This window comes from Pongo abelii, chromosome 6, assembly GCF_028885655.2.
Source record: "Pongo abelii isolate AG06213 chromosome 6, NHGRI_mPonAbe1-v2.0_pri, whole genome shotgun sequence".
Classification (NCBI taxonomy): domain Eukaryota; kingdom Metazoa; phylum Chordata; class Mammalia; order Primates; family Hominidae; genus Pongo; species Pongo abelii.
Window position 1 is genome coordinate 8,604,083 of NC_071991.2, and position 17,525 is coordinate 8,621,607.

At 45.9% G+C, this 17,525-nt stretch overlaps 1 protein-coding gene across 15 annotated transcripts in view; it reads left to right on the forward strand.

The window, feature by feature from the left end:
- The window catches only part of TRRAP (transformation/transcription domain associated protein), a 135,339-nt gene that overhangs the window by 24,030 nt on the left and 93,784 nt on the right, over positions 1–17,525 (forward strand). For 12 of the 15 annotated variants that reach the window (XM_054560183.2, XM_054560188.2, XM_054560187.2 and 9 more), the window contains exons 12-20: positions 633–771; positions 3,437–3,515; positions 6,014–6,248; positions 7,347–7,710; positions 7,801–7,898; positions 8,367–8,561; positions 9,307–9,498; positions 13,001–13,166; positions 14,701–14,957. In XM_054560183.2, the coding sequence (XP_054416158.1) occupies positions 633–771; positions 3,437–3,515; positions 6,014–6,248; positions 7,347–7,710; positions 7,801–7,898; positions 8,367–8,561; positions 9,307–9,498; positions 13,001–13,166; positions 14,701–14,957 (1,725 nt within the window). The remainder of the gene's footprint in view (positions 1–632; positions 772–3,436; positions 3,516–6,013; positions 6,249–7,346; positions 7,711–7,800; positions 7,899–8,366; positions 8,562–9,306; positions 9,499–13,000; positions 13,167–14,700; positions 14,958–17,525) is intronic. The other 3 variants (XM_054560185.2, XM_009242556.4, XM_009242557.4) reach the window with 1 other exon arrangement.

A 17,525-nucleotide genomic window follows, 5' to 3' on the forward strand; every position in this document is an offset into this window, starting at 1 on the left:
ATAACTAAGTAAACAAGTAATTACTTTTAAAAAATCTTACAAGCCTGGCATGGTGGCTCACGCCTATAATCCCAGCAGTCTGGGAGGCCAAGGTGGGAGGATTGCTTGAGCCCAGGAGTTGGAGGCCAGCCCGGGCAACACAGCGAGATCCTCATCTCTAAAAAGAAAATTGAAAATTAGGCATGGTGGTATGCACCCTTAGTCCCAGCTACTGAGGTGGGAGGATGGCGTGAGCCCAGGAAGTCGAGGGTCACTTGAGTCAAGCTTAGTCTTACTGATTTTTTTTTTTTTTTTTGGAGACAAGAGTCTCACTCTTTCAGGCTGGAGTGCAGTGGCTTGATCTTGCCTTACTGCAACCTTCTCCTCCCGGGTTCAAGCGATTCTTATGCCTCAGCCTCCCAAGTAGCTGGGATTACAGGTGTGTGTCACCACATCCAGCTAATTTTTGTATTTTTAGTAGAGATGGGGTTTTGCCACGTTGGCCAGGCTGGTCTCGAACTCCTGACCTCATGTGACCCACCCACCTCGGCCTCCCAAAGGTCTTACTGAATTTTTAAGAAGCTGATAACATTTGAATTTTTCTTAACACTCTCCTGTCCGTGTAACTGTGTCATCTCACTCTGTTCTTACAGGAGTTGGTGACTAAGTATTCTCAGCAGATGGTGAAAGGAATGCTGCAGTTACTTTCAAATTGTCCAGCAGAGACTGCACACCTCAGAAAGGAGCTTCTGATTGCTGCCAAACACATCCTCACCACAGAGCTGAGAAACCGTACGTCCGGCCTGTCTTGTCTTGAATGCTGATGCTAGTCCTGTGGCCATCTTTGGGGACTCAGCTGATATTGCATAGTTGTGCTGCGAGGTTTCCACGTATCCTTGCTTCCTTCATTGCTGTCTTGGGTTCATTCTTTCCCCTCTTTTCTCTCCCTCTTTGCCTCCCTGTGTTAGTCTGTTTTCACGCTGCTTATAAAGACATACCCGAGACTGGGCAATTTACAAAAAAAAGAGATTTTATGGACTTAAAATTCCATATGGCTGGGGAGGCCTCACAGTCATGGCAGAAGGCAAGGAGGAGCAAGTCACATCTTACGTGGATGGTGGCAGGCAAAGATAGAGCTTGTGCAGGGAAACTCCCCTTTTTAAAACCATCAGATCTCAGCCGGGCACGGTTCTCGTGCCTCAGCCTCCCAAGTAGCTGGAATTACAGGCACCCGCCCCCACGCCCGGTTAATTTTTTAATTTTTAGTAGAGAGGAGATTTCACCATGTTGCCCAGGCTGGTCTCGAACTCCTGACCTTAAGTGATGTGCCCACCTCAGCCTTCCAAAGTGGTGGGACTATGGGTGTGAGCCACTGCACCCGACCTCTTTCCAATACTCCTGCCATGAGTAAGAATTTTGGAGGTGTGTTGGGGACCTTTGTAGCACGAGGATTCTTGTAGATCTGCTAACAGATTAAAAATCCTTTTCAGCCCGGCGCGGTGGCTCACATCTGTAATCCCAGCACTTTGGGAGGCCGAGGCAGGCAGATCACGAGGTCAGGAGATCGAGACCATCCTGGCTAACACAGTAAAACCCCGTCTCTACTAAAAATACAAAAAATTAGCCAGGTGTGGTGGTGGGCGCCTGTAGTCCGAGCTACTCGGGAGGCTGAGGCAGGAGAATGGTGTGAACCCGCGAAGGCGGAGTTTGCAGTGAGCCGAGATTGCGCCACTGCACTCTAGCCTGGGCAACAGAGCAAGACTCTGTCTCAAAAAAAAAAAAAAAAAATCATCCTTTTCATGCTTACCATGTCACCTCCTTCCCATTGCTGTACAAGCTGGCCCCTTCTGAGGGCATAAAGCTTGGTTTTAATCAGTGTTCACAGCTGCTAGCCAGGATTGCTGGCTTCCCAAGCTGCTGCTCTCCAGGGGTTGATCACATTAGACTTTTGGGGTTCAGCTTTTAGTTTTCCCTTTTTTTAAACTCCATTTACTAGTTGGCTTGATTTTTTTTTAACAAGATATTATAGGACGCTTTATTTTGAAGCCTTTTAGTAGTTCGTGAGACTTAAATAGACGTTAGCATCACATCTCAAAGTTTTGGTGGAAAGAAACATTTAGAGAATCATGTTAAATGTTAACTGTGTGTTACAGTTAAAACGTCCACTTCAACCAACATTTTCTCTTCACCTTACTTTTTTGGCACCTGCAACGTTATCAGCTGGTAACTCATTTTCACTCATTCTGAAGAGCCAGTGGTTTGAGAAAACCTGCCATTGTAACAAGTTCAGCATTTTCCTAGAGATTCCGATTCTGGGTCATGGAGAGGATCTGGAAAGTAGTGGTCATGCAATTTCATCTCCTATCACTCCTCCCTCTGCTGGAGGTGCTCCCACCTCCCCAGCCAGTTCTCCACGTCATGGCTGAGCCCTTTGCACCCCTCTGTGCCTCCTTCGTCTTGGCCACTTCACTGCAGCCTGCCTGGCCCATTGCATCCTCTGACCTCAGAGGGGCCTGCTTGTCGCTGTTTCCATTTGGCTGCTCCTCCGTGTGCTGCCTGGCTGTGCAGTTACCTAGAGATGTGCATCTTGCACATTTCAGTGTCTGCATTTCTTTTATGCCTTTGACCCTCAATAGCTATGAGCTGGTGGTAAATGTACTTTATTTGACTTACTGCAGCTGGCTTTATGTCAGGCTTATTCCAGAACCTGAACATCCTTCGGTATGATTGTATTAATAGAGCTCCCCAGGGGAAGAGTGGACATGCTGTCGCTGCCCCATCTGCACATCCTCAGAAGCCTGAATTGTCCCTGAGTGGTGACTGGTTGTTTCTATAGAACCCTGGTTAGGTTCAGGCCTGCAAGGGTGCAGAGAATAAGTTTAGGGGTGGTTCCACCTGCAGGAATACAGCAAGAGAGCAACCCCTGTGGGGATTCTGATGAGCATCATCCAGGGAATCAGGAACCGTAACCTGGGACTCATGCCTGTGAGAACATTGTAAAAATGCCTGGACCTTTGTAATTTACATAGAGAAACATCCTTAGGTCTTCTCAATATGCTTCAGGGTAGTAAAGGGGCATTTAGGAGATCCCGTTCCCTTCTCCAAACTGGTTGGGAGGGTGGTGACAATGTTTAAGGATGGTGGGATGTGCCCACTCTAATTAAGTATTAGAGGTGGGATCTCTGCCGGGGGACACCAACCTGATTTATTCTTAATTTGAGCTCTGACCCTGAACGTGACCCTGACTGCATCTTTGACAGCAGGTGGCTGGTGTGGCCCAGCAGAGCCGCTATGTGAGACTGAAATAGCACTTGTGCCTTTCTGGTCTCCTCTCTGTCCCTTTTCAGGCCTGGGTTGCACATCAGACTGCGGGCTGGCTACTTCGAAAGCACTGTAAAGTAATTTAATGTGTGATTGGTTTTGTTAGTGATCTGTGCATTGGATGTTTGTCTTCTAGAGTTCATTCCTTGCATGGACAAGCTGTTTGATGAATCCATACTAATTGGCTCAGGATATACTGCCAGAGAGACTCTAAGGTATGAGATTAAACCAGTGATATCTGGTTGGTTAAATGCCAGGAGCATCAGTTACCAGCTCTTCATGTTACAAGTGTTTCAATGAACACTGGCTATTGGGCCTTGACACACCTGTTAGGTTAACAATTGCAGGATTTTTGTTTTTGTTTTATTTATTTATTTATTTATTTATTTATTTATTTATTTTGAGGCTGAGTCTCTACTCTGTCACCCAGGCTGGAGTATAGTGGCGCAATCTCGGCTCACTGCAACTCTGCCTCCTGGGTTCAAGCAATTCTCCCTGCCTCAGCTGCCCAAGTAGCTGGGATTACAGGTGCCTACCACCATGCCTGGCTAATTTTTGTATTTTTAGTAGAGATGGGGTTTCGCCATGTTGGCCAGGCTGGTCTTGAACTCCTGACCTCAGGTGATCTGCCCGCCTCAGCCTCCCAAAGTGCTGGGATTACAGGCGTGAGCCACTGTGCCCAGCCAAGAATTGCAGGATTTTTGGAAAGCCCTTAGATTACTTTTTGTGCTTTAGCTTAAAGGAAGAAATCAGAGTAATCATCTTGATTTAAATTTTAGGTAAAACTTTATCTGACTTTATTATTGTTTTTTGCTTTTTGTATAACGCATCTTTTTTTGTTAAAAAGAAATTTTTTTTTTTATAACCTACCAGGAAGATATAGAAGGGAAGAAAACCTTTTGGTCCTGCACAGGGAGATGGAGTAATGTTGCTAATATCTTAATGTATGTCTGTATAATCTTTGTTTGTTACACTTAAGAAAAAAAAAGTAGTTGTGGCCGGACACGGTGGCTCACACCTGTAATCCCAGCACTTTGGGAGGCCGAGGTGGGCAGATCACCTGAGGTCGGGGGTTCGAGACCAGCCTGACCAACATAAAGAAACCCCGTCTCTACTAAAAATACAAAATTAGCCAGGTGTGGTGGCGCATGCCTGTAATCCCAGCTTGTCGGGAGGCTGAGGCAGGGGAATCGCTTGAACCCAGGAGGTGGAGGTTGCAATGAGCCAAGATCATGCCATTGCAATCCGGCCTGGGCAATAAGAGTGAAACTCTGTCTCAAAAAAAAAAGTGATAATGGTTACTGTTTCTAAAGCAGAAAATTAACATTTAATCATCTTTACATTATAAAATAAATCAATATTTGTCATATTTTACTTCTAATAAGGAAGGCGTGATGGATCTTTTGAAAAATGTTTAGGATCCTTTGAATATGATACAGTTTTCTCACTGTTTTCTATAGATAATGTTATAAAATATTAAGACATTTTTTGTAACTTGGGATTGAACCTGCCTAGAATTGGACTTTAGATTACGTTACTCCTGCTCAAAGCCCTCCAGTGGCTTTCTGTAGTTCTTAGAGAAAACCCAAACTCTTGACCATAGCATTTGAGTCTCTGCGTGATTTGGCTCTGTCCACCTGTTCTACGTCTTGTGTTGGTCCTTCCTCTCTGACTTGCTGCAGCCACACTGGCCCCTGCAGCTCCCTTCTCCAAACTTTTGCAGCACGCTGCCCCCTACAGCCCCGCTCCCTGACCTGCTTCAGCCATGCTGGCCCCTACAGTTCCCCTCCCTGACCTGCTTCAGCCATGCTGGCCCCTACAGCTCCCCTCCTTGACCTGCTTCAGCCATGCTGGCCCCTTAGCTCCCCTCTCTGACCTGCTGTAGTCATGTTGGCCCCTACAGCTGCCCTCCCTGATGTGCTGCAGCCACACTGGCCCCTATAGCTTCTTGGCTACTTCAGGCAGTTACCATCTCTGGGCCTTTATCTTTCCTGTTTCTTCCATCTGGAAATTTCCCTGGATTTTTGCCTTATGGCCCGTTTTTGTCCTTAAGATCTCAACTTCAGTGCCACGTCAGAGGAACTGTCCCTGGAACCCTGTTTAAGAATAGCTCCCCCCACTGATCTTTCTCACGTGCCCTTTTCACATCTCCCCCAGCACTTACTAACTTGTGTAGCTTGTTTACTTGTGTGTTCTCTGCTGTAAGTAAGCTTCCTGAGGACAGGGGCTCTACTTGGGTCACTGAGGTGTCCCTGGCAGGCCCAGGATCTGGCACATGGCAGGTGTCCATGTGTTTAGTGAGGGAAAAAACTAGTAGCCTGAAAATTCTTACTGTATCTCTGTAAAGTGGTCATCATATATAAAGATTGATTGACCCGTCCTATTTATTTTTGAGCAACAAAACCCATTCAGTGCATGATCAAGCTGGTAGTATTCCTCCTCGGCTTAGCTGTATGTGCCAGCATCTGTTAGCAACTTTATGACATGCACAAAGTTACCCTTTTAACTTGGAAGGTAAAGATGGAGGTATCAGTACAAAACTTGAGCCCTCTTCCGTCATGTATCTGGGAGAGAGTAATGTGGTGAAAATGGGCCATGTAACTGTGCCGTCCCAGGGGTGGTGTTCCTGGGGCAGATGGTGATACCCCTGGTGGCCTGCTGCAGCAGGCATGGCCACGTGGGAAGGAGCACTAGTGGAGGTCTCTGCCCACAGGCCCCTCGCCTACAGCACGCTGGCCGACCTCGTGCACCATGTCCGCCAGCACCTGCCCCTCAGCGACCTCTCCCTCGCCGTCCAGCTCTTTGCCAAGAACATCGACGACGAGTCCCTGCCCAGCAGCATCCAGACCATGTCCTGCAAGCTCCTGCTGAACCTGGTGGACTGCATCCGTTCCAAGAGCGAGCAGGAGAGCGGCAATGGGAGAGACGTCCTGATGCGGATGCTGGAGGTACCAGCTCTTCTGAGAGTATCATCCATCCTGCACTCTATCCTATTTGTGGCTAAACTTTTTTTTTTTTTTTTTTTTTTTGAGACAGATCATGGCTCTGTTGTCTAGGCTGGAGTGCAGTGGCATGATCTCAGCTCACTGCAACCTCTGCCTCCTGGGTTCAAGTGATTCTCATGCCTCAGCCTCCCAAGTAGCTGGTATTATAGGCATGCACCATCATGCCCAACTAACATTTTGTATTTTAGTAGAGGCAGGGTTTTCCCATGTTGGCCAGGCTGGTCTCGAACTCCTGGCCTCAAGTGATCCTCTTGCCTCAGCCTCCCAGAGTGCTGGGATTACAGGCATGAGCCACCATGCCGGACTTGTGGCTAAACTTGAACCAGTGCTATAGGGGCGGCTCGATCGCTAGGCTCGATTCCAGGAGTTAGACCACCTAGGTTTAGACCCAGGCTCCGCAGATGCTTCACTTCTGTGCACCAGTTTTTTCATCTTTTCACTTGGGGTGATGATATTTGCCTCATAGGATCACTGTGGGAGTTCAATCAGGCAGCGCTTGAAAGCTCTTAGCACACTTCCTGGCAAGTAATTAGGAGAGTTATTTTCTGGGGGCATAGTACCCAAGTGCTAGACTGGCTGTGGACATCTCTGGGGAGACACCTGAGTGTGAGGGATGTGATTCCTGAGCCCCGGGGGTGGTGGCGGGGCCCTGGTGGGTTGAGGCCTGTAGTCCTGGATGAAATCCAGGCCCTGCTTGTCAGGCCAGTCACTTAGCCTTCCTGAGCCAGACTCTGCACATGCAAAACGGAGATGGTGTTGGGAGTAAATCGGCACCTTTCTTTTCCTTTACACCTGGCACAAAGGAGGTGCCCAGATGTTACCAGCCTTCCACCAGTTTTGTTGGGTTGGTGCGAAAGTAACTGCAGTTTCATCAGAAGTAATGGCAAAAACTGCAATTCCTTTGACACCAACCTCATAGAAAAGCAGCATGACTTGAGCAGCTGGTGTCAGTCCCATCTTATTTTACTGTGATCTGAGCAGTATTTGGCCTGTCGAAGAGGAATAATTCTGTCTTCCCTCTTGAATTTCTCTTCCCGTTAGGTTTTCGTTCTCAAATTCCACACAATTGCTCGGTACCAGCTCTCTGCCATTTTTAAGAAGTGTAAGCCTCAGTCAGAACTCGGAGCCGTGGAAGCAGCTCTGCCCGGGGTGCCCACTGCCCCTGCAGCTCCTGGCCCTGCTCCCTCCCCAGCCCCCGTCCCTGCCCCACCTCCACCCCCGCCCCCACCCCCGCCTGCCACCCCCGTGACCCCGGCCCCCGTGCCTCCCTTCGAGAAGCAAGGAGAAAAGGACAAGGAAGACAAGCAGACATTCCAAGTCACAGACTGTCGAAGTTTGGTCAAAACCTTGGTGTGTGGTGTCAAGACAATCACGTGGGGCATAACATCATGCAAAGCACCTGGTGGTAATTCTGCTCTTCAGTTATGTAGACAAACAATACTTTTCATAAAGTGAGTTTTATTCAGGTTAACTTAATATACTTTCTCTTTTCCAGAAGCTCAGTTCATTCCCAACAAGCAGTTACAACCCAAAGAGACACAGATTTACATCAAGCTTGTGAAATATGCAATGCAAGCTTTAGATATTTATCAGGTAAGGAAGTGCCCTCCAGCCAGGCTTTCGCATATGGAAAGTACCTCTTAGTATTAGAGGTGCTAGTGGTGGGGTGGCAGTGAGAGCTGTTAGTATTTGGATGGTCCACAGTATTTGTATACCCAGATGTGCTTTGTTCCACAACATAGCACTGCGTTTATGTGGGAATTCTTATAAGAGTCTATGTGCATTTTTGTGGGGCAGATAGTGTAAACGGAATGCAATAAAAATATAAGACTTAAGTTTACTAATTTTTTTCATGGTCTGAACACCTAGAGGTTTTTTTTTTTTTAATTTTTTGCCAAAATTAAGGTGAGAAAGGAGAATTTAAAAGGTTTTGGAGGGGGACATTTGTTATGTAATTTAAGTGCTCCATTTTAAGTATGCAGCTGATCTGGTTACGTAATGAAACATATTCAGAGAGGTTCAGTTTTAATGCTCGTGGGCGGCGTTTTTCCCCTGTATTAGGTCCAGATAGCAGGAAATGGACAGACATACATCCGCGTGGCCAACTGCCAGACTGTGAGAATGAAAGAGGAGAAGGAGGTATTGGAGCATTTCGCTGGTGTGTTCACAATGATGAACCCTTTAACGTTCAAAGAAATCTTCCAAACTACGGTCCCTTATATGGTGGAGAGAATCTCAAAAAATTATGCTCTTCAGGTATAAAACTCCTTTTTTTATGTTGTTTGAACATTACAATTCTTTGTTTATGTCTTAAATACTTTTTCATTTATTTCAGGGATTTTAAAAATAATGTAGCCAAGAATGTGCTTATAGCTCAAAATTTAAAGAAATATTAGGCCATAATGTCTTGAAACAATTCTTAAAAGATTCAAATGCTTTGGATCAGTTCCTTTCATTAGTAGAAATAAATATGTGAGCCAGGTGCGATGGCTCATGCCTGTAATCCCAGCACTTTAGGAGGCTGAGGATTGCTTGAGCCCAGGAGTTTGAGATCAGCCTGGGCAACAATGGTGAAACCCATCTCTACAAAAATACAAAAATTAGCTGGGTGTGGTGGCACACACCTGTAGTCTTAGTTACTCAGGAGGTTGAGGCAGGAGGATTGTTTGAGCCCAGGAGGTTGAGGCTGCAGTGAGCTGAGATCGCACCACTGCACTCCAGCCTGGGTGACAGAGCGAGACCCCCATCTCAAAATCTCAAAAAAAAAAAAAAAAAAGGCATTAAATGTATTTGATGATGAGGATGAAATAACAGATTACATCATTGAAGTGAACTGCCCTGCTCAGTAAACCTGTTTCATTTTTTTCCTTTGGTGGATAATTAAATTTCTTGGAGTGTGTGATACAGGCTTGGTTTTATGTTTTTTGAAAGCTTACTACTTTGTCTTAAAACTGCTTTGGAGAAGGGATTAATTTTTCACATGTGTTTCTTGTTTTGACAGATTGTTGCCAATTCCTTCTTGGCAAATCCTACTACCTCTGCTCTGTTTGCTACGATTCTGGTGGAATATCTTCTTGATCGCCTGCCAGAAATGGGCTCCAACGTGGAGCTCTCCAACCTGTACCTCAAGCTGTTTAAGCTGGTCTTTGGCTCTGTCTCCCTCTTTGCAGCTGAAAATGAACAAATGCTGAAGGTAAAGTCCATTTAATCTAAGTAGTGCTTCTGTTCAGGGTTTTGTTATTGTTGTTAGAGACAGGGCCTCATGGTGGTGCCCAGGCTGGTCAGCCTTCTGAACTCAAGCAATCCACCTGCCTTAATCTCCCCAGTTTTTGGGACTACAGGCACTCACCACTGTGAGTGTGCCTGGCTTTTTTTTTTTTTTTTTAATTCTTATTTTCACTTTTAAACAAAAACTATAGTGACTCTCTGTATTTATAAAGTACTCTTTGAAATAGTAAATATTTGCAACAAATAAGGGCCAAGTGTGAAAATCATTCCGTGTATGTCTAAGCAGTAACTAATTTGTTTATCTAGTAACTTAAAATGAAAAATCCAGAACTCTTATGGCAAGCAAGTGTGGTGGTGGTATTAGTATTGACACCACTGATTTTCTTTTTTAAACCTATTTTTTTTTTTTGGATTACACAAATAGGAGCAGATGGTTCTATTTTTAAAAATCTCAGTGATGCAAATGAACTTATTAGAAGGAAAAAAATGTCTTCACCTACCTCTCAAATATGGTGTGACAGTTCCGATTATGTTACCAAGCAGTGGTCTCACTCCTGGATGCACATTGAAGCCAATACGATGGTACCAGCTTTTCAGGAAAAAAACATCTTTATTGCCAGGTTGTTTGACAAGGAGACAGGAGACCCTGTTCTCCCGGAGCTGGGGTCTCGGGGTGGGTTTTATAGGAAGAGTAACTGTGAGGGAGACGGAAAAATGCAGTGAGGCATGATTTGATTGAGCTCTGCAGTGAGGCAGTGCTGGGCCTTTTGCTCTTAAGTTCCTATTGCAACAAAACAGGGCTCCCTTGTTCTTAATTTGGTCCTAGTTGCTTGATCCAGGTACTTGGGTTCCATCTGTGGTTAACTTTTCCTTCTAGCCCGCCCCAGAGTCACTAATCCTGTGTGCCTGGTTCACCTGCGCATGCTTGCGACTTGCAGCCTTGCGGTCTGTTGTAACTCAAATCAACTCAGATGAAGCTGAACCAGTTTGAACTGGTTCTGTGGTTACAGTTACATCAACAGTTGTCCACTTCACTCAGGTTTTGTTTTTGCTTTTTTTGTTTTTTTTGGGTTTTTTTTTTTTTGAGTCTGTCACCCAGGCTGGAGTGCAGTGGAGTGATCTTGGCTCACTCCAACCTCTGCCTCCCAGGTCAAGCAATTCTCCTGCCTCAGCTTCCCCAGTAACTGGGATTATAGGTGCATGCCACCACGTTTGGCTAATTTTTGTATTTTTAGTGGAGATGGGGTTTCACCATGTTGGCCAAGCTGGTCTCAAACTCCTGACCTCAGGTGATCCGCCCGCCTTGGCCTCTCAAAGTGCTGGGATTCCAGGTGTGAGCCACTGCGCCCGGCCTTCACTCAGGTTTTGTGTTTTCTCTGTGTTAACAGGTCTTGGCAATATGTAAATGACACATTTCAGGACTATTTCTTTCTTTTTCCCCTTTAAATAAAAAATTCTGATCAGTCTGTGCTTCTTTATTAAGAACATCTTAGAGAAGATGTCCCATCATACATTTTTATAGATGACTAATCCTATGTAATTGGATCTCATCTGTTATTTGAGTCTAGCAAATGGGTAAAACCCATCCGTAGTTATATCACTAAGAGCAGCAGGTGGTAGAATAAAAACCTTATAAAAATGCACTCCCTCTTGTGGCAAAATATCTTAATTTCTATAGAAAATTGAATATGTTAAAAGAGATGCTTTCTTGGGAAAATTTGAAGATGTAAATAAGATCTGTTCATTTGGAGTAATTGCACAGATGGTGACACAGAGCTCCAGTAACCTGTGCTTGTTTTCTTTTCACAGTTCTATGGTAATTACTTATCAACAACCTTAATTTTGTGTTAATATAGGAGAGTACTGGTCAGATGTGGTAGCTTACACCTATAATCTTATAATTCTAGCACTTTGGGAGGCTGAGGCAGGAGGATTGCTTGAGCCCAAGAGTTCAAGACCAGCCTGGGCAGCATAGTGAGACCCTATCTCTACAAAATTAATTTAAAAAAAAATTAGCTGGATGTGGTGGTGTGCACCTATAGTCCCAGCTACTCAGGAAGCCGAAGAGAGAGAGGATTGTTTGAATGAGCCCAGGAGGTTGAGGCTGCAGTGCACTTCAGCTTGGGTGACAGAGTGAGATCCTGTCTCCAAAAGAAAAGGGAAAATGCTTATTTTTAAATTTAAAGATATAAAATAATTATAATCTGTGTCCTCATAATTCATTATCCTCAAATAATTCATTTTTTGCCGGCATTAGATATGACTATGCAGAACAACAACAAAAAAGCCCAGAATAAAACCTATTGGGACAAATCGAATGTTGGAATGTGGCTGGGCATAGTGGCTCGTGCCTGTAATCCCAGCTACTCAGGTCAGGAGGCTGAGACAGGAGAATTGCTTGAACCTGGGAGGCGGAAGTTGCAGTGAGCCAAGATTGTGCCACTGACTATACTCCAGCCTGGGAGACAGAGTGAGACCCTGTCTCAAAAAAAAAAAAAAAGAAAGAAAGAAAAAGAATGTTGGAATGTTTAAGGAAAGTATTCGAGGAACATAGAACTTTTTGTCCAGAATAATACGTATAGTTTTGTAAAATAAATATATTCTGCCATATACCATAATAAATTTGGTATATATTTATATACCAAATAACTATACCAAGAATTTATGATTACTTAAATACACATGCAAAAAATTTTCATGTTAAACTTAGCATGTGACATGTCAAAACCAGGATTTGACAAAATAAAAAGTTAATATGGTTTAAAATTTTGATTAAAGCTAGTATGATCTAGTAGAGTGGTTTTTTAAAAGAAAGATTTATACAAAAATATTTTCCAATTAAGTCTTCCAAAACACTATAATCTTCAATGTCTTTTGAGATTTTTTTACACTTTGCATACATCTTATTTGATTGGTAGTACAATTTCAGTTCCTGTAGGTTACTTTATTTTTTGAGACAGAGTTTCACTCTTGTTGTCCAGGCTGGAGTGTGATGGTGCCATCTCGGCTCACCGCAACCTCTGCCTCCTGGGCTCAAGCAATTCTTTTGCCTCAGCCTCCCTAGTAGCTGGGATTACAGGCGTGCGCCACCACAGCCGGCTAATTTTGTATTTTTAGTAGAGACGGGGTGTCACTATGTTGGCCAGGCTGATCTCGTACTCCTGACCTCAGGTAATCTGCCTGCCTTGGCCTCCCAAAGTGCTGGAATTACAGGCCACAGCCACCTTGCCTGGCCCCTGTAGGTTACTTTTTGCATTTCATTTGTTACAGATACCAACATATACTTTAAGATAAACTATTTTGAGTTAAATAAAGATTGGAATGTGCTTGTTTGGTTTTTTCCCTTTGGAGTAAACACATCAGAATTGCCTCCCATTGCTGTCGGATTGCAGTGACACTTTAGAGTCAGGAGGGTATAGAACTTCCTCATTTAGATGCCACTAATCTGCGTCTTCTCCACCCTGCAGCCTCACTTGCACAAGATTGTGAACAGCTCTATGGAGCTCGCACAGACTGCCAAGGAACCCTACAACTACTTCTTGCTGCTACGGGCGCTGTTTCGCTCTATTGGTGGAGGTAGCCACGATCTCTTGTATCAGGAGTTCTTGCCTCTCCTTCCAAACCTCCTGCAAGGTCAGAGCAGTGACTTTGGTTGCCTTTTAGTCTTGTGTGTCATGTAGTCATGTGTGTAGCCACCCTGATCGCTGGGTTTCATCCTCTGTAACTGGTGAGGGTCATGGTTGGTGGGATGGGATGTGGCACATCCGCCGCCCCCCTGCCCCACTCCCCCAGCTCCGTCCTCCACTGGGACTTTGAAGGGCGCTGCCTTCAGGGATGGGCCCTTCCCTTCCCTCCTCAGCATTGAGTGGGATTTAGGTTTTAGTTGTCCTGGCTAGGGCTTGGTTGCATTTTTATAGTGTTTGGTAAGCAAGTCTAGAAAATGATTTCTAGTGGTTTAGTAAGATCAGAGGTCCCTAGACTGAAAGAGAATCAGAACAAAAAAAGAAAAACCAGGTGACAAAGTTGAGACAAAGTTGACTTACAGTTAGTTTATATTTTCATTTAGCTTCTGATTTGCATAGCCAGAATCCTGTAATTCCTGTATAATTAGGAATGCTCTCAAGGTACATAGTTAACAGGGATCTGGGTTCATTGAATGCTTATGGGGTGTGTGCTGATTGGAAACACTGTCCCAGGAATTCATTACACTTCTTGGTATGGTGAGCTTTTGGCAAGGGATTGACCCTTCTCATGTATATCCTTAACTTCCTAGAGAAGTGACATAGGCTACCCAGGAGGTAGCAGGAACATCCTTTACTGTTGACTGAAATGGCGATGAATCCGCCATGGGAGTGGCCCATAACCTGGCTCCATGTCCGGATTTAACCCTGTCTCTAGTTGATCCCTGCCCGAGCCCCTGTTCGCACAGTCTGATTTCCTCCTGGGCTCTCAGCTGTCCCCAAGGGTGTTCCTCCCTCCCGGTCTCATTCAAGCTGACCCTGTGCTGGGAACTCAGCCCCTTGCCCTCCTCTATCCTCCTCATCCTTTGGATTTGGGACCTGGTTGTGCTGCTCCGTGAGGCCATCCCTGATGGCTCCTCTTCTCCCTGAGTTCTCGTCCTTCATTCTGCCTGCCTGTGCCGCACAGGACGTGCCTTTTCTTGGGTCCACTGCCACACGCCTTTCTCTTTCTAGCCAGTCTCGGCTCTCAGTGGCACTGTCTCAGGAATGGGGTCAGTAAATCTTTAACTATCCTCGTGAGTGGTGGGGAGGTGGACTTTATCAGAAAGAGGCTCCTTGCCATTTATAATACACAAAAATTAGTTTTAAAAACTGTTTAGAGAATAGACCTCAACTGTGGTTTACTGAAAGTCTGATAGTACAACATAATTAAAAAATAATTTATGATATTAAAAGGATATAGTACTATGATTATAATTTAAATTATAATTTATAACAATTACATACGGCCTGCTGTTGCCACTCAGAAGGGGTCATGAGTGCAATTATGGGACAGATGTAACAGGGTGGATTCTAAGGGCACAGAGGTCTCCCTGCAGTTGTGCTGACGTGCACGAGAGAAGGAGGGACAGTTCTTCTGCATGTTTCACCTGGGCCCGAGTCCGGGGAGCATCTTCCCTCTCTGACGGCTGCACCCCTTTCCCTAGGGCTGAACATGCTTCAGAGTGGCCTGCACAAGCAGCACATGAAGGACCTCTTTGTGGAGCTGTGTCTCACCGTCCCCGTGCGGCTGAGCTCGCTCTTGCCGTACCTGCCCATGCTTATGGATCCCTTGGTGTCTGCACTCAATGGGTCTCAGACATTGGTCAGCCAAGGCCTCAGGACGCTGGAGCTGTGTGTGGACAACCTGCAGCCTGACTTCCTCTACGACCACATCCAGCCGGTGCGCGCAGAGCTCATGCAGGTAAGATTTTAGTGAGGTTGTTAGCTGGCTGCTTCCCTGGAAGCAGTGGGCCGTCATTGGGCTCTCTATACTCAAGAGTGGGCTCTCTGCAAGATGGACCGGTGCAGCTCTCTGCTTACTTCATCTTCGTGAGTCTTCTGGTGGATTGAAATATGTAAAGAAGGCCGGGCATGGTGTCTCCTGACTGTAATCCCAGCACTTTGGGAGGCCTAGGAGGGTGGATCGCTTGAGCCCAGGAGTTGGAGACCAGCCTGGGCAACATGGTGAAAACCCGTCTCTACAAAAAATACAAAAATTAGCCAAGCATGGTGGCCCACACCCGTAATCCCAGCTACTTGGGGCTGAGGCAGAGGGATCACCTGAGCCCAGGGAGGTCGAGGCTGCAGCGAGGCATGATCACACTGCTGCACTCCAGCCTGGGTGACAAAATCAGACCCTGCCTCAAGAAAAAAAAAGGAAGTGTGTAAAGAAATACTGTTGGTACTGAATGGACATTATTTTGCAGCATTGCCTGTTTTTCAGAGAGCTTTCATGAGGGTTTTTTTTTTTTTTTTTTTTTTTTTTTGTGATAGAGCCTTGCTCTGTCTTCCAGGCTGGAGTGCAGTGGCGTGATCTCCACTGCAACCTCCACTGCAACCTCTGCCTCCCAGGTTCAAGCAATTCTTCTGTCTCAGCCTCCTGAGTAGCTGGGACTACAGGCACGTACCACCACGCCTGGCTAATTTTTGTATTTTAGTAGAGATGGGGTTTTACCATATTGGCCAGGCTGGTCTCAAACTCCTGACCTCATGATCCTCCCACCTCAGCCTCCCGAAGTGCTGGGATTACAGCCGCGAGCCACCGTGCCTGGCGAGGGTTATATTCTTAATAAGTTGATGACTGATTAAGGCAGGTGTTATGGTTACTATACGGCCACCATTGCTTCCAATGAGAACCTCTCTGTCCAGGAAAGATCTTCAGTTGCATAGTAAAGGGATATTGACTCTAAAGGAAAGATATAGGTGTTTGCTCCACCCTACCCAAAGGGGAAAAAGAAGCAGATAATAAAGGAGGTTGTTTTGAAAACACTTGTATATTTGTTTATTAAAGTTCATATGTTGGCCAGGCACTGTGGCTCACGCCTGTAATCCCAGCACTTTGGGAGAGGCTGAGGCAGGCAGATCACTTGTGTCCTGGAGTTCAAAACCAGCCTGGCCAACATGACAAAACCCTGTCTCTACTAAAAATACAAAAATTAGCCGGGCATGGTAGCAAGCCCCTGTAATCCCAGCTTCTCGGGCGGCTGAGCAGGAGAATCGCTTGAACTGTCTCAAAAATAAAAAAAAAAAGAAAAGTTGATATGTTAAAGTTAGTTTTTCCTACATATTTTGCTGTTGTTACTGATTTGTGATCTGGGTGGTAATTGTTGGAGGGTTAGGGTGTGTGTCTCAAAGCATCTGCCCCTTTAGTAGCAGGTATTTGGCCCCAGATAGGAGTCAGAGTATGAGCTTTAGATGATGGAGGCTCAGTTACTCCTAGGAGTCTCTGGACAAATTAGATTGGAGACTGCAGCTAGGACTGAGTTTGAGGTTGGGAGATTTTCCCTCCCTGTCCTGAGATTTAGATCTTGGGCTTCATCTAGGCTGGAAGAAGATGGCATAGGGGCCAGGTGTGGTGGCTCACACCTGTAATCCCAGCACTTTGGGAGGCCGAGGCAGGAGCATTGCTTGAGCCTAGGAGTTCCAGATCAGCCTGGGCAATGTGGTGAAATCCCATTCTACTAAAAATACAGAAAATTAGCTGGGTGTGGTGGTACATGCCTGTAGTCCCAGCTACTCATGAGTTTGAAGTGGAAGAATCAGTTGAACTCAAGAGGTTGAGGCTACAGTGAGCCATGATTGAACCACTGCACTCCAACCTGAGTGACAGAACAAGACCCTGTTTCAAAAAAAACCAAAAGATAAAGATGGCATAGGGCGTGGGTCAGAGTCCCTACTGGTCACCTGGAGGATTGATGAGAGCCTGCCTTTAGAACAGTAGGATTGGTTCTACAAGGCAAACCCTGCGCCTGACCCAGGGTGCATGAGCAGCTTGTGGGAGAGACGGAGGAGGTGGTTCTTAGGCCTTCTCACCATCCATGAGGCAGATAGCCCAAAAGAGACACACACAGGGGCGGCTTGTGGGAGAGACGGAGGAGGTGGTTCTTAGGCCTTCTCACCATCCATGAGGCAGATAGCCCAAAAGAGACACACACAGGGGCAGCTTGTGGGAGAGATGGAGGAGGTGGTTCTTAGGCCTTCTCACCATCCATGAGGCAGATAGCCCAAAAGAGACACACACAGGGCCAAGGCCACAGGAACCACCACAGGCCTCCAGATGAACGGCACGGGATCAGCCTCTCCCAATCCCATCAGCCAGCTAAGGCCATTCGAGCACAGCAGGAGGGCATACTTGTTCCCAGGGCTGCCCCCTCCTGAGGACACCCAAGGGTTAGGTGGGCCGGGAGGAGGGTAGATGAGGTGAGAGGTCTTAGACAACTTTTCTGACAATTATTAAGAAGCCTGTTTGAATCTACAGGAACGTAAGAGA